This window comes from Serinus canaria, chromosome 9 (assembly GCF_022539315.1).
Source record: "Serinus canaria isolate serCan28SL12 chromosome 9, serCan2020, whole genome shotgun sequence".
Taxonomy (NCBI): Eukaryota; Metazoa; Chordata; class Aves; order Passeriformes; family Fringillidae; genus Serinus; species Serinus canaria.
Window position 1 is genome coordinate 4,347,149 of NC_066323.1, and position 24,003 is coordinate 4,371,151.

General features: G+C 47.1%; 1 protein-coding gene across 1 annotated transcript in view; it reads right to left on the reverse strand.

Moving 5' to 3' along the window:
- PLD1 (phospholipase D1) overlaps nt 1–20,931 on the reverse strand; it is a 61,704-nt gene extending 40,773 nt beyond the window's left edge. The window contains exons 1-6 of the mRNA XM_030227014.2: nt 20,782–20,931; nt 3,722–3,907; nt 3,268–3,395; nt 2,825–2,970; nt 1,968–2,076; nt 467–532 (exon numbers count right to left, since the gene is read on the reverse strand). Of these exons, the coding sequence (XP_030082874.1) occupies nt 467–532; nt 1,968–2,076; nt 2,825–2,970; nt 3,268–3,395; nt 3,722–3,875 (603 nt within the window). The 5' untranslated portion in view covers nt 3,876–3,907; nt 20,782–20,931. The remainder of the gene's footprint in view (nt 1–466; nt 533–1,967; nt 2,077–2,824; nt 2,971–3,267; nt 3,396–3,721; nt 3,908–20,781) is intronic.
- Nucleotides 20,932–24,003: the final 3,072 nt, after the last annotated feature.

Sequence of the window (24,003 nt, forward strand, 5' to 3'; positions counted from 1 at the left end):
GTATCCCACACACACAAACTCAACATCACTAATGTCCAGGGAAACTGCACAGAATAGAAACCTGAGACAACTCTGCACCCAGAACCACACACAAAGCCCAGACTGAAGGAGCAATTACAAATATGGTTTGGATTCCAATTTTTTAAGTATTTAAAACCATAACTTATAATCTTACACATTCTGCAGAATTAAACAGCATCTCACTGTATCATACATGTACAGCCAGCTGTCTGGACTGAACCAGCTTGAGGAGGTTATCACTGTGCTATACCAGCAACCTCTAACACTGAGTCATTCCTTTGGTTTTAATCATATTACATCTGTGTTGGAGAAATCAGCTAAGCCAAAATGCTCACAAAACAGCTGTAAAATGTTTCTTGCAGAAGCTGCATGTTTTCTTCCAATTAATTCAGCATTTGCAAAGTGAATATTCTTTAGACAATTAAGCAAAGTAATTTCTACTTACTGTTCCATGGTAGTTCCTGTACATTGGCATTTTCAGGATATTTGTCAAGTAGTCCTCCAGCTGTTTCTACAATTAAAATGTTGAAACTTTAGATAGGATGTGGAGGTTTTTCTTGAAAATTCCTGTAATCCAACTGTCTGGCATTAGGAAGTAATCAAGAAATCAGATCCACTTTTCAGTTTGAGTGGATAAATAAATCCATTATTACAAGCTCACAGGATATCATAGCTCAGCACCATAAACAGTTTGGCCATAAACAGGATGTTTGCTGTTCATAGTCCTGTGTTTGTACCTTCCACCAGCAGACCTGTTCCGTGGCAGGGTCACTTTGGAGGTCAACTTTTGTGACTGAGCTAAAGTTTCAGAACAATTTTAAATACCAAATCAGTCCCCATTGTTTCTGACCCACAGGAATCAGCTTTGTGAGAAAACAGGCTCAGAGGCACTGAGAGAGCCTGTTTAACCAAAACAAAAGGTTCCCAGGGTGAGTGACACAGGGACCATGCTGTCCTGTCCCAAGGACACAGAGAGAGCAGTGGCTGGGACTGTCCTCCCAGCCAGGAAGGGAGAAGAGAAGAAACCATTATGGAAGAAATAATCTCTTACCATCCTCATGATAAAAGGGAAAAGAAAAATTAGACTGTCTGGGCATGGGAAACCGGGCACAGTCCTACAGGACGCAAAGCAAACTGAAAGGAAACATGGGCTAAAAAAATAAAAAGCATCTATACAACAGTTTTCTTCCTCTTTTAAACCCACATCTCTCTCCTCAAACTTCCCACACTTCAGAGAAGCTGTGAACAGCAGGGTTTCTGCATGGCACAGCCACAAGACAAAATCCTTTAATCCTTTGGGCCTTGAAGTTCCAGTGGCACAAAGCCCAGGGAGGGAAGGAGGGAGGGAGGGAGCAGCAGAAAGAGAACGATAAGCACAGCCTGAACAAACATGGGGTTTTTAACTTGTGAGCAGCAAAGCTGCAATGAAGAGGTAGGAAGACATCCACCCTCTCCATGGAAGGGCCCATCTGTTAACATCTGATGAAGTTACACAGAACACGTGTGCCTGGGCTAAAATTACCCACTTCAGCATCAATAGCCTGACTGCCATCTCCTCTTTCAGAAGGGGATGGCACTGAAATCTCTCAGATTTTGATGGCCATGGGGCTGCCTCCGTCACACAACTTGACTCTGAAAACTGCCTTGTCTATCTTTAAATCAGAGCAGGTGGGAGGAGGGGAACCACCACTCCCAGCATCACGGTGTTCCTCAACTGCAGAGGAAAGCTTTGCCCACATGAACCTCAGGAGCAGCATCCTCATCACTGTGCTGCAGAGAATTTAGAAGGCATCAAAGCTGGACTTGTCAAAGCTAAACTTTGTCAAGCAAAATACTGTAATGATACCAAACAAGGCTTTTGATAGTGTGTGGCTTTGCAAGCAACCTGCCAGGCTTCTCTGCACCTCAGAGCATCCCTTTGGCCCCACAGTGAGGTGGGCACTTACCCTCCTGCTGGAGAAGTGCTCCTCCCGCACCGTGCTCTCTGCGGTGTGCGGCAGACTGGGCATCTGCCTCGGCTCTCCCCTTTTGATGGATTGTCTTCTCACTGTGTGACTGGAAGGAAAAACACACCCCAACATCAAGTCTCCGTGCTGCAAGTGTCTGTATGCCTCAATAAATAACCCTTCTGCTGCAATGCCTTTATTTTTTCTATCTGAGAAGCCAGTGTGCTCCAAGTGTCTTACAAACCAAAACACAACACAGAAGTATCAGTTTGATTTGTGAGGGCCAGCTTTGGTCTCATAAGGAAAAGGAGCCTACATCCTATTTTTAGGACATTATGTTCCTCCAGCTCTTAACCCCTCATAATTTAACCTTTCCTATCATGTTCCCAACATTTCTCTACCTCAAAAGGCTCTCACTCACTTACATCACTTCTCTTCACACTTCTTTTCCTGTTCCTCTTATATTTCCAGCCATCCCAAGCACCAAGGCCAGCCTGGCCAGGGACCCCCATGCCTCCCACATCCTGCCCACACTGTCAGAAAGCCACTAAGTTCCAGCAATTTCCATTAGCATTATCATAACCCTTCCCAAGCTCAAGGCAAATCCAGTTCAAAAGCTGATGACCCAGGAGACGTTTTCTGCGTCAGCAGAGAGATATTTGCATCACTTAGATTATGGCTGCTGAACACATAGATTAAATATTTTTATTATAGCTGCTAAATATTCATGGAGACTGAATTCTTCTGCCCTCTCCTCCTTGCAGAAAAGTAAATGGGACCAGTGAAGCCAACTAGGTAAGACATTAAAAGTTAACAGATCACACATCCCAAAGTCATCCACAGGGATGCACACTCACCTCCTGGTGGGGATAGGGATGCGCACGAAGGCTTTGTACCTCAGCAGCTCCCTATGAAATTCCTGGAAGTGCTTGAACTTCCTTTTCACGTGCCAGACAAACTCTCCATGGGTCAGCTCAATGGTGTAAACATTGGGGCTTGGTACCTGCAGGGGAGAACATCACCACATGGCATCCAAGTTTTGAAATAAGCCATTTTCCTGCAGCTGCTCATCTAAAGAGGCTTTATTCAGCTTTACTTAAGGATTATTGTGTCTCACGATTTCTTGTTCTGCTTTATTAGATTTTATAAATAGACAGAAAACCTCCTCTCCTAAGCATTTTCTGAAACACAGTCATTGCTGCTTCCTCAGCCCATGAACGAGCAAGTGCAAAATTAAGGCACAAACAGCATTTTAAATACAGTTCTACAGAAATCAAACGAAATCTCTGCAAGTTCTGACCTTCTTAGTGGAAGTAAAGCGTTCAACTTCCAACACTCGCACTCGGACAGGACATCCCGTGAGGTACGTCTGCGTGCCCGGCTCTTTGAACCCATGGGTGTGGTAGATGGCAGAGAAGGGAATGCACACTGCAAGGACCACAAACCCCACAAAACTGTTAGCTCAGCAGCCTTGCAACAGGGCGTGAAAGGCAGCAGACAGCAATGCTTTAACTTGGGAGCATTTGTACAGCAGCATTAATTCCAGCAAAAGAGCAATTTTTATTAAGGAGAGCTCAAAGACAAGGTTACACAGAAGGGAGTTGACTTGAGAAGCTCGAATATTAAGAGCCTCCTGGTTCTAAATCAGGGTCAAAGCTGGACTTGGTAAAACCCCTGAGGCTGTAGCCTACCTTCCAACAGATTGATAAAACCCAGGCAGGACATGGAATGAGAACACACGGGTGTCAACTCACCGGTGCCTTTGGGGTCAGTGAGCACCTCTGAGTCCACCTCCTCCCCCTCCACATGGAGCTCACTGGTGTCCAGGCTCTCAATGATGTTACTCATGTCTGCAGCGAGCTTCTTCAGCGTGGATGTGGCTGCATGGCTTTCTGCTCTCAGAGACATCTCAGGGGCCTGCACTCGGGGGCCGTGGGGCGCTGGGGAGAGACAGGGCAGAGCTGTCACCACCTTCTCTGCAACACAGGACTGAAGGAAGCCACTGGCAATGCATGGACACATCTTCCTTCCATCCCTTTACCCACATTCATCCAACTATCCCACCCTACATACTCAATGGCAAATGTTCAGCTACAAAGCTACAAACCATATAATTGCCTGGCCAAATCCCAGACTTAATTCACCTCGTGCTGTGTTTCCCAGGTCAAGCTACACAGAGGCAAAGCTCTCTCAGAAAAATCAGTAGGAGTTTTTACTACATGTTCTTCCTTTGAGTGAAGCAGCGCTAAAAACTCCCGGCATTATTAAGATTTCCTCTATTGCTAGGCTCCTTACACAACCGCCTGTGGTGTCTGTGTGCCTTGTGCTCTCCCACGGCTCCATCCTCCCAGCAGGCTCCAAAGTTACAGCTCTAAAGGTTCCTCTCCAGGGTCAGGAGCATTCTGATCCCCACAGAAAGCCTGGGATCAACAAGTTGGACCCCACATCTTCTGTGCTCACCCCTCCAACATCCCAGGCAGCTGCAGGGGACCAGCCCACTATCCCTTAGCCATGGGGACACGGCCAGGGAAAAGGCTGCAGCCTGCTCAGGGCACTCAGGCAGTGGCACTTAGAGGTGCCACTTTGAGCACTGGTGACTACAGCACTTCCCACCTTTATTCCCACCCATCCATTCCAGGAGCCTGAGTCATGAGAAAAATGGGGAAGGAAGAAGCAAAAAGAATAAGGAAACAAAAGTAAATCGATATATGAGGCATGGCCTCTGACACTAGCACAAGCTGTTCCTGCTCCTGAGGATTTGCAAACCCTCTTCCTCCTCTAGGCTCTGCATCTCACCATGGGGCTGTGGAGCTGGCTGCTGGTCCTTGCACACAGCCAGGCTCCAGCTCCTGGGCATCTCCCTCATGATGATAAAATGTCCCTTCAATTTTTGGCCAGCTCTGCAATAAATGTCACAGCTACCCTGAAAAAATATGGATGGGACAAACTGGCAACATTTTACAGAAGCCAATACAAGGATCCCCATTTATCCTTGTGGAAGATCTTACATTGTGTTAAAGAATGATTTTTCAAAAAAAGTGTGACATTTCTGATGTTAAGTTCTGCAAAGAACACTGTGCAATTATTCTTGTGTGAGCACCACAACAAGAGCTGGGTATGCTGTAACTTGGAAATAATTTAACATTTTAATAAATCATGTGTTTAGCTGCTTTTGAAAGAACATTCTTTATTATTGTTTCCTCTTGAAACAAGTCCATTATTTCATTACTACATAAGGCTGATACCATGTATGCCTAAAAGCATGCTAGAAGCAGCTGCCTTCAGGAAAAAAAAAAAAAATCCATTTGCACACAGACTTGAATCGAGAAAAACTGGGTCAATCTCTTCTCTTACACCAAAGTAAATGTAGAAGCAACAACTTCATCTTGGGAGTGAGGGCTCCAAGGGCCTGGGTGGCTCTGTCACCCACTACCAGTAACACGGAAAGCCACCAGAGCACAGAAGGCTTTAGGACCAGACCAGGGGCTCACTGGACCCCTGGGTCACTTCAAGAGATCTGCATGAATAATTCAAATATAAACACACATGTGGGTACCTCCTTTCCCAGTGATACACTGAGCTTTGGGGCAATGTTCTGGTTTCAGCTGGGACAGAGTTAATTTTATTATTAGCTGGTACAGTGTTGTGTTTTGGATTTAGGACCAGAAGAATGTTGATAACACACTGATGTTTGAGTTGTTGCTAAGCTCTGCTTCCCCTAATTCAAGGACTTCCCAGTTCCAAGGCTCTGACAATGAGGAGGTGCACAAAAATCTGTGGGGCAGCATGGCCAGGACAGCTGACCCAAAGTGGCCAAAGGGATATTCCATTCCACAGGACACCATTCCCAGGATATCAGCTGGGGAAATTGGCTGGGGGGTGCCAAGTGCTGCTGGGGGCTGGGCACTGGTTAGGGGGTGGTGAGCAATTGAGGTATTATGCACCACTTATTTCCATCCATGTTATTCCCCTTTCATTACAATTATTACTATATTTTATTTTGTTTCAATTACCAAACTGTTCTCACCCCATGGATGTTACCCTACCCAGCCCATGCACCCTCTGTGCAGCAGGAATTTGGCACTGGCACTGTCCCACACCTCCCCTGTCACCACTTCATGGAAAGCCAGCTCTCCCTCTTGGAAGCTTTACATTTTTCCTATTCTAACAATGTACTGCAAGGGATTTCAATTATTCAGAGAGCAGAAGGTACATTTTCATTTATTTGGAGTGAAGTCATTCCACCTGATATAGACTGGCTTTGGATGTTTCATTTTCTCCCTGGAAAGCAGGCATACATAAACAGCATTCCCAAGGGAGGCCGTGCTACCAGGCTTTCCCAAATAACCCTGGGGACAGTAGGAGGGAGCCCAGAGCCTCACTCTGCACTAATATCTACATTAAAATCCTATTTTCCACTCAGGACTTCATGCAAAGAAATTTTTTGTGTATAGAAATAAAGTAGCATCTTGCTTTGTGTTTGTGTGCATTCACATTTAGAAACAAAAGGTGTTTTTTTTTCCTCAATCAGAAAATGCTTTTACTTCATGGAAACTTAATGCCCTTTCCAAAAGAAGTTTTCCATGGTCAAAAAGAGCACAAGCCCAAACACACTCTGGACATGCCGTGCCAGCAATTACACTTGAAGGAAACCAGCAGACAAATACCACATCAGCAGGGCTGGAGGAAGAGCAACAGAGAGAAGCCAACAGAGAGGAGATGCTCATGCTCCCCCCTCCTCCTCCTCTCCTCCCCACTGTGCCAGGTACAGCTGGGTTCTTTGTCAGATTAATTGACACAGTTGGTTAATGGATAAACAATTAACCAGTGTATGCAATGATTATTTCCAAGGGACTGCAGCAAGGCTTCATAACTCAGGATTTTTTTTTTTTTTTTAAGCGAAAGCTGCTTTCACAGTTGGCACAGACAAATCCTGTGATAAAGCAAGGTCCAAACTCAGAGGGACCTGAGCCAGTCCCAGCAGCAAGATTGCCCCCATAGAGATTAGAGCCAAATTTTGGGGTTGAGAAGGAAAATGTGACCTGCCCGAGGCCCTGTCAGCAGCCCCATGAACCTGGGCAGAGGCCACACTCCCTGTCACAGCTGGCTACTGCAGAGTCAAAGGACTCAGGGCAAACCCAACACTGGGCAGGGCAGATGGCACTGGGGTCAGCTGGAAAGACAGGACAGACCACACCCCTCCGAAAGCTTTCCCAAATTGCTTTACAGGGCCCTGCTCCATAGCAGCTATTTAACCTCTTGGGCAGAGTTTCCATGTGGACACCCTGCATTCCCATGGGCAAACTGATGAATGCCTGGGTTAATCTGCAACAGGCTGGATGCAAATAGGCACCAGACACGGATATCCAGGAATTTACCAGAAACCAGGCAGGCTACACCAAGAAGGCCCTGTCTGTCCAGTGCCACTCACTGCTTGCACTGCTGACAGACTAGAGAAGGGAATTACAAACCTCTGACACCAACTCAAGTGATACGAGCAAATCGCAGGAGACAGCAAATAACAGGATGAAACTTCTGAGAAATAAGTGCTGCATTTCAGCATTCAGCTGTTGCCATTCAAGATAGAAAATAAGCAGCACGTGTTCTGAAGGAAAATAAACCCAGACAACCAAAAGAGAAAAACCAGGATCTGACCGAGTCAAGAACCGGCAATCCGAACAAACGCAAAATCTGTGCCAAGATGAACAAACAGGAGTATTGCCTGTGAGCCAGGAAGGAAGAGATGATGCAGAACACAGGAAAACTAAAGCATTTGACCTGTGAGAACAGTGTCAATACTGAGAGAAGGCAGAGAAATGTCACAGCAGACTGCAAACCTGTAGAAGGTTTCTGTAAGCAGGGTGGACAAGGGAGAAGTGCTCTGAATTAGAATCACAGAATGGTTGAGTTTGGAAAGGACCTTAAAGATCACCCAGTTCTAATCCCCAGCCACAGGCAGGCACATCTTCCATTATCCCAGGTTCCTCCAAGCCCTGTCTAACCTAGCCTTGAACATTTCCAGGGATGGGGCATCCACAGCTTCTCTGGGCAACCATTGACTCAGCACCCTCAAAGACAGGAATTTGTTTCTAATACCTAAACTAAATCTATTCTCTTTCAGTTTAACTGCTGGTTTAAAACAGAGATTAGGGAGAAAGCCCTATCTAATGGCAAAGGCAGGGCACTGCCTGAGGAGGGATTTGCAGAGCCCCCAGGGCTTGGAGGAGGCAGGGGAACAGCTGCACCCCAGCACCCCCACCCCAAACCTGCTGCTGGGGCAGCCAGGAGCTGGTGTGGCAGCCTGTGTTTGAACAGAGGGAAGGTGCTGCTCCAGCTTTATCCGGCCCAAGTCTGCCTGGTCAAAGGCAGCAAGAGGGAAAACACAATGAAAAGACTCAGCAGTAAAGGAAAACCTTGGAAAGAATGAACAAAGAAAAAAAAAGGAGATGATAAAAAACTGGAAGAGTTTTACATACTACAAACCCTACAAAGACAGCTGACACTGCCTTTGTCCAGCCCAATTCTCATATTAATTACTTCCTCTTGAAGCACCACTTAAGCTCTCTGCCTTCTGTCCCCACAGCACACAGGCCCCAAACCTCTTGAACTAGTAAAACATATAGATTGGAAATAGTGACTTCACCAAGAATCAGCCAAGATTTCAACTGCAGGAACAATGACTAAAAAACCAGAAATTAACGGTATTAATCACTGAGCCCTTGTGAATATATTGCAAATCTGTAGCTCCATCATCCAACTTCGCAAGCCCAATATCTACCTGCTCTTTGCCATTTTGGTTATGCTTTAACCCCAAGTTATTACTTCAGGGATCATATGACCATCTCAGCCTTCACTACAGAAAATTTTTTCTACTTGTTGCACAAGACAACAAAAGCACAGCTTTAAAGGCATGGAAACTGGAAGGCAGAAAATACATATTTTTGTAAATATTCATGAAGAGTTCTGTGTTTTGAAGACACTGACGTCCTGATGTGAAAATGTATGCAGCTGGTAATAGCACAGACTACCTAAAACTTGGTCAGCCTAAGTTTATTCTGTATCATGGCAGATCAGAAATAAGCTCAGACACAGCTCCTTAATGAGGTTCTGATGCTGAAAAGTATCACAAAGAGCTATGAAACCCAGAAAAATTTAATTTGGAAAAAATGGTAAGCAGAGAAGAGAAAAATACATCCAGACAAAACAGACATTTCCTGCTAATGCCTCCCAGGGTTTGATGCTCTTTATCAACTCTTATCCCTACGGTGAGAAACACTATAATCCCTGAAAATGATCTCATTCCTGTTCTCATGACATCTCTCCCAGTACAGTGACCTTTTGGCAAGGGCTGTGACAAGTGACCTCTGTTCCCATACTTGGTTTTCTCCTGCAGGCAGCGCCCAGAGTGAAACACACAAAAACCTCCCAGGCTGCCTGGAGAAGAACAGACACGCTCAGGCCAAAACAGGGCAGTGAAATGGGGTCATTAAACAGAAAAACAAACAAACAACCAAAACAAAGCTCAAAGAATCGGAACAGTGAATTCTCTCTCTCTCCTCCTGCTGCTGCCAGGAGCCTGGGTGCAATAGGGGCACCAAGAGCCCAAATGAAATTCCAAGGAATTCCCAAGCACGATGCCCTCAACAGCTTTTTGCTCTGTCTAGCAGTGATGACTCTTTTGCATGTAAATATTTCCTCATTCATTCATTTTTAAACCTAAAATAAGTTTTGGACTATTCCATGTTGGAGAAATAGTCTCATCTGATAAGAGCCATTTCTGAGAAGTTATTTGTCTCCCCCAGCAGAAGCTGGGCTTGTTAGCACCCCAGATTTATGCCCTACCATACTTTCCTTCCACAGCCCTGGGCAAGGGTCAGCTCTCCATCACAGTTAAGAAGTGTTCCCTGTACTCAGGATCCCTGTCAGCACCTGCAAAGAGCATCCTACTTCTCCACACCAGGAAAAATCCCCATGCTCACACTGAGCAAAATAGACACACATTGATATTATCTTTCCCTCAATATTTAATCAAAAACCCAGGGCTCTTGTAGGTAGCATGTGACATTTCCTAACTATGAAACTAAAAAACAATGGGGTTGAAAAATGCTCAGCAATGCCTTAACCCTGTTCTTCAGCTCAGTACATGGAAAACACGCAGCCAGAGGAGCCAACAGCCAGCAACAGCAAATGCAGACGCCTCCTGAAAATCTGCCCTTCTGGATGCTCATACTGCAGGGGCAGTGCAAAAGGATTAGGGTTTGTTTTTTAAAACACGCAAAACAGCCCTTGAATATGAACCAAAGCATTGCTCCTACCCTGGAAAGATCTGGAGCTGGAGAACTTAAATAAAAATCCAGATCAACAATAGACACATTGAAACACCATCCAGACCTAATTTGCTTATCTTTAGTGCAATCCTGATAAAACCAAAACATTTTAAAATACTGTTTCCAAAACAATTATTCCGACAAAGTGCCTAGATTTAATAGCAACACCTCTAAAGGCAGAAACCAATTAGTGCTTCCTGCAGCACAGTTCCCTGGCTCTGCATTATTGATTTCCACAGTCCTTGCCACGTGAGGCTTACTGCCAAGCCACCAGCCTGCCCGCAGGAACAGCAAAGTCACAGGAACCCACACAGCCTGTTTGTAACAGGGCATGAGATGCTTCAAGGCTGGGATGGCCTAGAAACAACAGGTTCGTCTTTGGAAGTCCCTGCTGCACTATCCACACTGGGCAGAGCCCATTCTGTCCCTAGACAGGGTTCTGCAGCATCCATCCCACAGCACTTGTGCTAGAAAAAAGGATGCAGAAAAGCCATGCAGGTCAAGGGAAAGGATGAGGTAAGGCACTGCTGACTAACCCACAGCTTCAGCCAGAAAGCCCCTCCATGCTGGTTTGTCCCCACACCCAGGCCCAGCCTAAGTGTCAGGCACCTCCCAAGGACTTGTTTCATTTGCTTTACAGAACAGTAAAGGGAAAACAAACATCCTTGGATTGGCAGCACCTGATCTCATGCTGATGTACTAGTTGCTTTGGCTACATCTCCCCCTGCCCAGCAGGGCCATCCCTGCTCCCTGGCTGCCACAGGAAATGCAGCCTCCCCAGGAAGCCAATCATTAGGTATTTATTGGTAATTAAGGCTTGCCCTGCACATACTAATTCATCACCTTGTTTTGGATTCCTCAGTCACGGACAAGAGTGTTTAAACACAGCACTCATACCTGGGGCTCTGCATCCTTCAGGGGTCACCACCAGCCCTGCACTCCCTGATGTGGTCCATAGGAAACACCCTACAGCCCCAAACCCAGGAACAGTGCACTAACATCCCTGAAAACCAGGACAGGGGATGCCCAGAACATCAGGAACCTGGTTTCTCATTCCCAGAGACCCACCAGCACTACTATAGCTGCACGCAGGCAAAGGGAACCAGGTGACAGCACCTTGGGGATAGGCTCCACCTCAGCATCCCCAAACCATACATCCAAGATGCAACAGAGTGGTCAACAGAGTCCTGGGCTGATGGAAAAGAGGGGATTGGAAAACTGCCTGCTGCAAAGAGCAAACAGCAGGAAGGCAAAAGCATACAGCACTTCCGGGTGCTGACAGACACACAGAGTTTGGCACAAGACAGAGCTCACAAAAGCTTTATATAAAATCCTAAAAGCAAGGAGCTAGCAAAAGTGATGGTGTAATGCACAGGACTCTTAGAGTGACCTTCCCCATGAGATCAGGGATAACAGGGACCACTATGGTGCTCACAGGATGATATGCATGGCCGCAGCTCTTATCTGTAGCTAAACACATTACACAAATACAGCAGGTATTTTCGCTACCTAAATGTATAGATATCTACAGGGCTGATGTCCTGTACCTCACTCAACACTATTCTGGTATCTCCCAATGCCACGTGTGCTCCAGCAAGTGCCACCTGCCAAGCCACATTTCCACAGGGAATTCCGGCAGCTTGGAGACAAGCAGGCATGCTGGCAGGCAGCCCAACACCTCCATCTCTCCCTCCCTCCCTCAGTGGGGTTAGGTGGCAGCTGATAAATGCAAACACAGACCTTCACATATCTCCTACCAGCCAAGCTAATTCCAGGGAAAGCACTGCAGCCTGTGCTCGGGAGGGATTCAGCAACTGCAACAGGATCTCAGCCCAGCACTGTGCCCTACACGGGCACTGGCTCCTGGCAGCAGCTCTGGATCACAGCAAAGAGCACAGGTACGTATCAGGAGGTCACTGTCCCCGTTCCTGCTGCCACCCTGCTGCTGATTGAACTGTTCTCATTAAGTGGGAACACGACTTTTCTTTTTCCTTCTGCTTTTTTCCATGTGAAACCACAGACAGGTAATTTTGTTGACCTTTTTTGTGACCCGCTCAAAGAAACGAGAAATTCCTGCGGGTATCACAGCAACAGGGAGTAGCAGATTTAGATCATACATTTTTACTAATAGTTTAACTAAAAGTTTAACACTTCGATAAAATGTTGTTTCTATTGTCTTGACTTTTGGGAGTTTGTTTGCCCTAATGGAACTTTTAAAATCATTTCCATTAAAAAAAAAAACCAAACAGTTGGCAGGGAGCAGAGGGCCATGATGGAGGAGGAAAGCAACCCTCCCACTAAACAGTCCTACTGTTAGTGTGGTCCCCACTACAGCACTGAACTCAAATGTTCCCACGTGAGCAGCCAAGTCCAACTCCCTCCCCTGCCTGGGGAGCGCAAGGCACAGGCTCATCTCCCAGGGCGGCTTCCCCAAAACACCACCAGCTTCGAGGACAACCACTGCAGGGTGACCATCACCACAGTTTTACTGATGTTTCTGTCCCTCTTGGAGGCAGCTCCAAGTGCAGGGTGCAGGGCTGGGACCCACATGCAGGTCCACACAGGTGTCTGCACGGTGCCATCCCACGCTGATCCTTCCTGGCAGCATTAATACACCCTGTGCCTGCTCAGGCTGAACATGAAGCCCTGGCAAGCTTTTGCTGACTGTGCACACACTGCCAGAAGTGTACTTTGGTAACCCAAAGCACGGGATCACCTCTGGTTGATGGGTGTGAGAGGAACTGCGGCACCTCGGGGTCACCAGGCTGATCCAGCAAGTGGATGTCCCAGCTCCTCTCTCCGCTCCTCAGCCAGAAACCTGCTGCTTCCCCATCCCAAACAGGACCCTGCAACACTCTGAAAGCACTGCCACTGACAGGCTGGAGCCACAAGTACAAAGCCCCATGATGTGGTGCAGACCCCAAAACACTCCTGTACTCCTGCCTGCAAACCTAGATTCAGCACCTTTCCAAACTGAAGCTCCCTAGTGATTTTTAATGTTTTATTTAGCAACGCTTTTGAATGTGTTTGATGCATTCTGGCTGATAAGCTCCACAAGAATTTGATGTCTCTGTCCTCGTTTGACTTCAGTTATTTTCCAGTCTACTCTTAAAGCTGCAGCACTCAGTGGCTGCAGCTCCCACCATCGAGCTGGGACTCCCAGCACTAAAAGGCTGTTGTACAGCCAGGCATCATTCCCAAAAATCAGCAACAGCAGGAGACAGAGGTGACAGCAGGAGCTTGTGTGCTCCTGATCCACGTTTCCAAGAACAGCTGCTTTTCCTCAGCCCAGCCAGCACCAACACAGGCAGACATCAGCACTCCTTTCACACCCAGAAATCTCCAACCAGTCCCCAAACAGCTTTATCAGGGGATTTAGGATAACACTAAGGTCTCACAAGAACTGCAATTTCCTTCTCTGTGGCCAGCTGAAAAAAATATTTATGAATGTCTTATTTACAAGAAGAAAACAGTTGGCTTGGGGAAGTCCCAGAGGTAACTGTAAGAGAATTACATCAAGCTCAGAGGGCAGAGGTGATGCTGTCCCCACGACTTCACAGAGGGCTCCAGGTGGCTTTGCAAACCAGCCTCTCCCATGGACACCCTACATGGTAACATAACAGCACCTAGGACACAGGGTACTCAAGCTAGTGAAAAGTTAATTTTTCTATATCTTGAAGTGTTTGATTCATTATCAGAATTAAGGAGGAGTAATTACAGTAATTGGGTTCTGATTTCTCAGACAATTCTGGAATGATGGCTAAGGTTTCAGACTAAGACCAAAGGCAAATTTAATAAGAAATTGTCCGTTATGAAGCAGCAACTTGCAGGAACAGAATAGCTCCCTTATGTTTCTTTCTTAAATACAACTAAACACCTGCAAATTTATGCAAAATAGCTCATTTACATACGTTGACAATACTGACAGCTTGCTTAGAACAAAATAGATGCTGTGGACAATTTTTTTTTAACCACTTTCCTAGAGGGTAGAAACAATGCCTCCATCAAGCCTGCACAGGAGAACGGTGATGGCAGGCAGGGAAAGATGAGGCTCATCTCAGCTCAAATCGAGCCTCAGCTGCCTCCTCTCTCCTCTCCCCCACCCAGATCTCCAGACCTCCAGTATTTTAAAAGCAACCTATCTATCTAGCCAAGCCAAGGCAGACACCCTGCAGTTCATTCTCCTTTTGTTGAAACTTCTTTACAGTATTTTCCCCACAAATTCCTAGAGGAAATCAGAGCATTAATATTATGACTTAAAAGCTTAACCCTCCTGTCCTCAGCACATAATGAGGCAAAAATTAAAGACTATTTTTCCTTCAACTGCCATGACCTTCTGGAGTAGCACTGCCCAGAAAAGTGTTTGCAGAGAGTTTTCTGCATGTACAAAAAGAAGCTGTTTGGCAGGAAGAAATGCAATAGTTTTGGGAGAGAAGTAAAAAAGGCTAAACAGGCTCAGAGAGCAGCTCCCATCTTGCCAGTTCTTTCTCCTGGTGAACAAAATGGCTCACTTGCCATAACTGCTGCCAAAACTCTGCAGGATCAGGTCTAACTACAGAGATTTCAAAGCCACCATGAGTCATCTACTATTCTTTCTTGGTAAGACTTAACACTGGGTGGGACACACACACACAAAAAAAAAATCAATTTGCAGGAAATCTAAGTCATGGAAAAATATACTTCAGAACATCTCACAGGGACTACATAAATAGCAAAAGAGAAATGAGAAAACAAAATACTTCTCTCTGAAAAGATTATGATGCACTTCCTGGTCTCCAAATTGTTTCAGCAGCCCTTCAGCTGTGACAGAGAAAGGACAACTGAGCTTCCTAGAAGAACCCAGCAGCCACCAGTGCTTCCCAGTGCGCCCAAGAGAACCACAAATAAGGCAGATTTGTGTTCTTCATGTGCAGTCAACTGCATCATGTAACTGCATCTTACTTGAAAGAGAAAATACAAGTGCAAACCATGCAATCATTCCACCTCTTGGGTGTCTCATTCAAAGCTGGTTGGGAGTCAGAACACTAACTTTTTAAAGAAAAGTCCCAACAGCAGGGTTGGCTTTAGCCAGAAGTGGGGCGCAGTTACAAGGTCCTGAAACATCCACAACACAGCCACTGAAAGTGTTGGAAAGGTGCAATTAATTACTCTTGCTGGTTTATTTTCCCCCCACCTGAGGGCTTCCTGGAAGCTTCAAGCAGGAGTCAGCCCAGCTGATGGTGAGAGAAGGTTCATCTGACTCAATGCAATGCAGTGAGCGCTCTGCTCACCAACGGGTGTTTTCTGGGTGGGACAGAGACAGGCAGGAAGAACAAGAAATGAGTATTTCTGATTAATAAAATCCTGCCAGAAGTCTGGCTCGTAGAATGGGAGAAGTTTCTAGGAAGTGGTTCAGCGATGAGTGAGTGCTAGTGGCGAGGAAGAGCCCCGGGATACAACATTGTTAGATCCCAAAAGGAAAAAGGAAGCAGGTTCTTGCATGGCCAGACAACCAGAAACTACAACTGGCTCTGAATCAGCCACTTGCACAGGCTGGGACAGAATCTGTCAGAGCACTGCTCTGTGGGACATTGTCTGCCTGGCACTGCCTTTTGTCTCTGTGCTCTGGAACACTTGCCCAGAGAAGAGAGGACCCTCTGTGCCAGGACCACCTTCCCCAGCCCTGGGGAAGAAGATGTAAAGTGCCTCCAGCTCACTAGGATCTTGCTGCCAGTGTTTATCAGTAGGTTTGTCTTATTTCTCCCCAAAAAAGAGCCCTCATTTGAAGGCTGCACACGAGGGCTCACTGAACCAGCAGAAAGAAAAACGAAAGACAGGAATCAGGCCCACTCACAGCCTGACCTGAAAAATGCAATCCAGGAAATGCAGTTTAATTCCTTCTTCACCAGCAGGTGTAAGCCAGGAAAATATATCTCAACACCATGAATATTCTGAATACTTGCTGCTGTCAGTAAAGTGTGCACTGGACTCCCCCACCCAGACAGAAAAGTCTCCTTCTGTCAAGCAAATCTGCCAATACTGATGAGGTTTCTCATCCTCAGCTCTGCAGCTCCTCTCCCAGAGGCTTTCCATGGGTGAACTGTGGAGGGCTGCTCTTTCTCTTCTGCAAAATGTGCACCCCACCGCAATACACCTTTTTTATTACAGCCTTTCTCCCTAAATAGTGAGTTCCTTAGGGCAGAAGATCATTTATTTTATCTATTCCTCCTCTGCCATAGAAAACAGGATAGAGGAGGAAGGGACAGTGCTATTACACTAAGGTAACTAATGCAAACTGGCTACTTGGCTGTCAAATCCAGCTGGAGGTGTAGCACCATTTGATTTGATGGAGCTCAACGTGATCCACTCTGTCCCCAGGGAGCAAAAGGGAAGAGTTAAGGGCAAACAAATCACAGAAAACCAAAGAGCACAAAGGTACAAACATCACACACAGCCAATATCAGCTCCAGTGTGACTTGGCACAGATGGGCACACCCCGAGTGCCAGGGTTTATTCCCACCCAGCCCTATGCTCAGACAGTTTTACTGGCATCCAAGCAAGCACAGGAGCTCAGTAAGACTATGTCAGGTAATTACCTCAATATGAAAGCCCACATTTTGTTTTGGCAACAAGCCCTGGGCAGGCTGTCACCCTTGCTGAGCTGATACCATACTCACTGCAGCAGCAGCAGATCCTCTTGCCCCATCCCCCTTCCCTGATCCTTTTTCTGCAAGATTGCTCTGACCTGCATCTATTCAGACCTGTGTGAGCCACAAGTGTTTTTAAATAGAAGGTTTTATTCTGAGACAAAACTGGCCTCCCATCTGGGGTGAGTGGCTTCCTCTCTGCCTGGTGCCATTCCAGCTCCTTTGGGATCCCATCTCTCCAGTGTGGGAGCAGCAGCCACCAGACAGCTTCTCCCGCTCTCCCCACACCAGCAGATGGGTGCCTGGAGGCCAGAGCTGTCTGACAGACATGAGCCCCACTCCCACTTTGTTATGTAAACCCCCAGGTTTTGGTGTTGATCTGCTTGAAGGACCCAGAAATCACTAAATGCCACCACAGCGTGTGGGCACGAGGAGCGAGGGATGTGCAAAGTGCTCAGGGCAGTGGTGACGACACACGAGGCTCCCACTGCTACTGCGTGGAAACAGAGAAAACTCTGAATTCCAAAGTAAAAAAGAGATATAAATATAAAATTCATTATCTTCAAAGCCCCACTTCACTCCAGTTTGTTCCCCCCCAGCACAGGAGCCAGGGTAAGGGGGAGTGTCCCTCACAAGGACCATGATGCCATGCTGGTCACCCTGTGTCAAGCAGGTGAGGGAGCAACATGGCAAATATTTTGTAAATAAAACCTGGCAAATGGAGCTTTTTCCATCAGTCCCTCCATCACTTTCTGCCTTCCAGCGTGTCTGCACATGCAGAGCTGGTATTTACATGTATCAGATGATCACAAGTCCATGGAAGTGAGGGACAGGGCAGGTGCACCTGGCTAAATATCAGTTAGAAACTTATCTGTATATCTAAAACAAACAAAAAATTGAATTGACACTATATATCTATCTCTATCCTGCAGCTCAGCAGAGCTGAAGTCTGGCTCTGCATAGGTGGGTGCAGAGAAGCCAGGCAGCACACACATCCCACCTCTCAGAGGGCAGAAGAAGCACAGCAAAGCAGTACCTAAATATGGACTGAAAAAGCCCAAAAAAAACAAACCCAAAAAAGGCTGGCCAAGGTTTTGTGAAGGGAAAGAAAAAATAGACAAAGCCACAACTCCTGTCAGGCAAATGATCATAACCAAATCTCAGTCCCTGCAGGAGCTTCCAGGGCATGTGAGCGCAAGTTAAAAACACATCATCAAATAATTGCCAGTCAGACAATAGGAGGAAAAGGCATGTAGAGGTTTGCTCTCACCCTCCTCCTTCCTCACCCTTAGCCAAGACCAGGTGCTGATATCAGACACTCCAGAAGAAAATCAAATTGCTTTTTCAGCTCTGTCATACACAGATTTAGGGCCACTGGCCAATGCTCACTCTCACTAAAGCTTTATTATTATTATTTTAAATCACTTGCTGAAAAATAGTTGTTCCAACATGAAATTAAGGAACCACCTGTTTGCAGCAAAGGCATCAGAAAAGTGCTGCTCCTCTTGGACCACGATGGCTTCCTGCAAAACTCTAGCAATTTCAGTTCCCCAAGTTTCTCCTTTGATGTATTCACAGGGTACAAACAGAGAGAAGATAAAACTAGAAGCCTCCACAAACATTAGTAACTGATATCTTCCTTATTATGCCATTTCAAGGAATAACACTTGTGGTAGTGCCAGCATTTAAGTGCATTCCCCTGAAATTTCTTTCCCTGAAGGTTTGATAACCTGCTTTAAATCCATTTTCAGAGAAGGAATAACTGTAAAACCCAAGTTCAGCTGGCTGAAATTTCACTTAATCATGTATGAGATTTCTCAAATCACTGCTGGAGATAAAACCCACTCCCTTAAAACATCTTTCCTCCACCACAGACACACCTGCAGTCTAAAGAGCACTTCCTAATTTACAGTAATAACAATGTCAAAATGACACAACCTTTTACACTTTGTTATTATAAAAAGTAATAAAAATTTCTAGAAGAGGCATGAGATTGTAGCCTGCTTTGTGGAAGATTAACTTCACCAACAACGATCACCTACCTAGTACTTATAATTTCATTCACACACGTGAAACAGCATCTTCAGCAGTTCCAAGAGCGTGCAATTCTGATACCAGCACACTGGTATAAACTGTGAGAGCTCAGGAGACACCTGTCAACAACAGCATTTTCTGGGGGGAGTTCAAGCTTCTCAAAATAAGAAGAGCATCATGGCCTCCAGGAAAATTGAAATTATTAAGTCTTTTCTAGGAAGACCAGAGCCTCAACACTAATTTTCAATAATCCCGAAAAGGATAATGTTATATATATATATCATATCAAGATAAAACTAAAACTACAAATGAGTATGTAAGTGAGCCCCTTCAATCTTCTCAACTTAGGAAAGTTAAATCTTGGTAAAACCAAATTCAATCGCTATACTTCTCAATAGGGAAGGGCAGATCCAGGGCTCAGAACCCCAGCCAGCAAACCTGGCACCAAGATGGGCAATGGGGACACCATGGGATGTCACCCACATGCTGCACCCCCAGGCCTGGGAGAGGCCAGATACTTTCCCACTGCAAAAAATTTGATGTTACAGGCTTAGTGCTACCTTATGGCAGAAGGACACGAGGAAGGGCCTTTTTCAGCTGCAGTCAGGTGCACAGGGGGGACTGTTGGGGGAACTCTTCAGCAACACCCTGAGCCCAGATCAGGGATCCCAGCATCACTGGGGAGTTCTCAGCATCACAGAGCCCTGAGAAAAGGGCTCTCAAGCAGCAGAGAAAGGGGAGCCCACAGACTCATACTCAGAGCTTTCCAACTTCTGGCTAAGCTGAGCAGCATTTGGCCATGAGACCCAGGGCTAACACTCCTGTGAGCATCATGAGGTGGCTGGAAATCAAATTCCCTGGTTACCTGCGAGCCTCTGGCATGAGCTCACATTTATCAAATGGTAGAGACGGCACGGGAGGGAAAACACAAATTCTTGAGTGATTATAGACACTTGAAAGAGAGCTCCCACCCCTTGAGCTGCAAACATCAGCAGCTCGAAACACAACACCGTACGCAAACAGGGAGCTTTTGTCCCAGCAGCAACACCAGCCTCGACGTGACATCCACACTTATCATCTTCCACCAGTGCCAAATCAGCAGAGCTTCATCCACCCAGTCCAACTGCCGGTGGGTCTTATCTCCCCAGACAGCCTCACTGGAGAGGCATCGTGCAGATTTACTGAAAGGAGGGATGTGGGGATCACCAGACCTGGGCACACAATGGGCATTGTCCTTCTGTGTGCAGAGAGCCCTGGTCAGCCCGGGGAACGCTTCCAAAGCCAATGGAGCTGCACTGACTTCAACCACGGTCCAGCTCGGACCAGAGGCACTTTGGGGATGAAGATTGCTAGAGAGCATCACTCCAAATAAAGAAAACCAGCAACAAGCAGAAAAGGCTTTCGTTGCAAGAAACCCACCCAGCAGCTCGGCAGACCGAGTTGTGTCAGCGCCTTTAGTAACTCAGGGTTTTCCCATAACCAAAGAACGGCGGGTGCGGAAGGGACGTGGCAGGGTCACGGCTTCACCCGTGCCGGGGACACCGAAGTTCACGACATCGCCGAGCTTCCCAACCCAGCCGCCCGCGCTGAGCACAGGGCAGGACCGCACCGACCCAAACCCACCCATTTCACTGCAAGAAAAACGCGTGAACCATCCCGAGCGTGTCCGACAGGCGACAAACACCTCCCCGCAGCAAAGTCTGCCCCAGCAAGGAGCCCGGGCAGGAATTTACTTGAAAACAGACGCCCTGCGCTGAAGTCGCCGCAGTGCCCCGGGCCGGGCGCCCGCTCCGGGGCACCCCCGCGGCCGCGCCCGCCCGCACCCACCTCCGGCCCCCGCTGCTGCGGGTGCCCCATGGTGCCGTCAGAGCCTGCTAGGTGCCGTCAGAGCCCACCGGGTGCCGTCCCTCTCGCGGGGCACCAGCAGCCGGAGAAGCAGCTCCGAACAGCCCAAGGAACCTCCTTACACCGGCCCCGCCCGCTGGGCTCCGGGCGCGCTGCCCAGGCCCGGCCCCCGGGCCCGCCCCGCACCCGCCCCCGCTGAGGGCACCGCGGCCGCTCCCCGGCCCGGGACACGGCCCAGGGGTGGGACGGGCACCCCCCACCCCGCCCCGGGCGGGCGTGAGGAGCCCAGGGAGGCGCAGAGTGAGCTAAAGGGGAGTAACTCGGTTATTTCAGTCCAACTTTGCCGCGTGTGCAGTGGATTTGAGATTGCTGCGCGCTCCAAGTGCCGCTTCCACAGGGAGCACGGTTCTCCCCTTCGTGCCCGGACACTTCAGGAGGGAGAAGCCAAGGTTCACCACCGTCACCGAGAAACTGCGTTTGGCCAGGGAAAAAGATTGGAAAAGCCTGTACAAATTAACAATTATTAATTGCACATGCGATTTTTTTTTTTTTTTTTATGAGCGTAAGACAACCCAATAATTACAGTCCGGTGCTGTTTGGATCCGAGCTGTCCTCCCCTACACACGCTGCATTTACCATGTTACTTCCCATATACCCTTTTTAATGTGCAAGGAGCAGATTTTTTAGCGAGAGAGAAAATTTTTGTGCTTGCAGAAGCATTGAACTGACATGCAGATAAGAAAAATTCCCAGCAGGTTCCAGCTATAACCCAGCCCTGAGTGCTGGTGAAACGCCCAAAATCTGTCTGCAGCACTGCAGCTCTCACTGCTGCAGCTGTACAGGGAGATCTTGGTGATTTCTTCCAGCAAACTCAGTGATCCCACTTCTCTATCTACAGCAAGACTTCAGCATGGTAATTAGGATATTTTTCTTCCTTAAATTATTTTAATTTTTATTTCTTTAAATCACAAAGAGCTGAACCACAGTCCTTAAACGTAGATGAGATAAATAACCCAACTTTGATGACTGCTGGTTCAGAGGCAACCTCTGTCCCCTACTCTGGCAGTACAATATTGAAGCATCACATTCTTCACCAGAGCAGCACCTGCCTTGTTTATAGGCACACCTATAACACACTGGCTCAGCTCGTTTACTCTGGGTTTACTGTGGCTTGACTTAGCAACACCTTAACAAAACAGAGTGAGTGATGTGCTTCACACCTAAAATCAAACTTAGAAATCTAAGGTGGGTTCCCAAGAGTATTGCAACACAGCTTCCTTCAGCTCATGGGGCTGGGCTCCATTGGGCATCTGTGGAGAGCTGTGAGTCAAGGTGGCTCAGCAGTGCTGACTGCACTGAGCAAGGAAAAGGTCAGCCCAGACATTTGTGGCACTCAGTGTCAGGAGAGAACAAGAGTGGAAGCTGGGGTGGAACACTGCAAGACAACGGGAAATACTCAAAGTTGCCCTATATCACTGCCATTTGCACCCCAAAGAGGTGCAAAGCCATGTGGACACATTAGCCCACACTGCAGAGAGGCTTCATGCTAAACTTATGGAGAGGAATGAAAGGAGAGATGGCACAGGGAGCATCCCTCAGGGCACCCACCTGCCCAGAATGCCCAATCTCCGCCATCTCTCTGGACACACCTCTGTAAACCCCCCAGCTCCCTGGGGCAGCAGGCCAGTGGGCTGCAGGGGATGTCTGCCACCTCCCATCTCTGCACACCCGTCCACGTGTGTTGATGCAGACCAGGGACTTAGCAGACACAGAGAAACATAACTTTCTCTGCAGACAAACCCCTTCCCTCCTGCCCAGAGTTCATTTCAGTGCTCATCCCCCACGTGACTGGCTGATTTCTGGCAAATCTTTCCAAATCCATAAACCTTAGCTCACTCAATGTGTATTTATTCTCCCTGCTGTAGGTTTATGTTGGCCAGTGAGCAGGGCTAGACCAGTAGCAGAAGAGAGCAGCCAGTGTAGGTGAGCATTTTGGCCTCTACTTTGCACAATTTCCCCCTCTGCAGCACCACAACAGAGCAGAAGCACCACTGTCTGTGCCCATGTCCCATTAGTGGTTTTCTACACTTCCCAGAACCTTCCCTGTCCCAGAGGCAATTCATTAAATGGATACTTGGCACACACCCTCAAAAATGTCTTGATCTCTGAGAGGCACAGTATTATCTGTCAGGAGTTTCTTTGGTTCTCTCCCACCTGCTTTTCATTCTTCAGGACCTTCTACATATCCCTCAGAGGATTCCTGGTGTCATCACAGGGGTGTGAAGTTTTCTTATTTAAGGCGAGACTCTGGTGCAAAGAGTGCTCTGACCGACAGTCAGGGATTGAGGCTGCTGCAGTCTGTAAAACCAAGGTGCTGATATTAGCAATATTATTATTATTATTTAGTTGTATTTCATATTTTTTCCTTATCTCTTAAAATTTTCACTTCCATGCCCAATGGGGTGGCCAAAAGTGGCATGGAAGAGACATCTGCAGAAAGGCTGTTGGTGAACTAAAAGCCTATGCTGCTGCACACCAAATCAAATCCACCAGCTGAAAGATAATGCAGGAAAAGAAACAGGCATTCTTTTAAAATAAGGGCATTGTCTTCAATCTCTTCACCACTTGACATCACAACACAGGGAGAAGGGGGAGGACCACAGAGCTGCAGGACACTAGAGAAATACCAAACAAGACAAGGCTTTAAGGGGGGAAAATAAATGCCAGACTAAGAGCAGGCTGCAGTGAACATGTGACAGCACAAAGAAGCATCACCTTCTCCAAACCTGTCAAACCATTTTTCACAACCTGAAAAACACTCTCCCCTTCCTCTGTGGCAAAAGGCAGTTTTGCCAATGGGTTGGAGTGCAGGAAGGATCTCAGCAGAGCCACATCAGGAATCTGTCTGACATGTGGAACACAGGTGTCACCCAAATAGAGGGTTTTACCCGTAGAGATTTTTATCACCCATTTGCTTTTCCTTTGTTAAATGAGCCCAGCTACACCAGCACAAACCCCAGCCCTGTGCTATTCACAGTGTCACCAATAATTGGCTATTCCCCAGCCCAAGGCTCCTGACACTGTTCACAGCAACCCACATATCAAAGATGGAAAAATAAAAAACCAACCATCAAATGCCAGGGTGGAGCCTGGAGCGTCTTTCATACCTGCAGGCATTGGAAAGGCCTTTTTCCTCCTTATAGT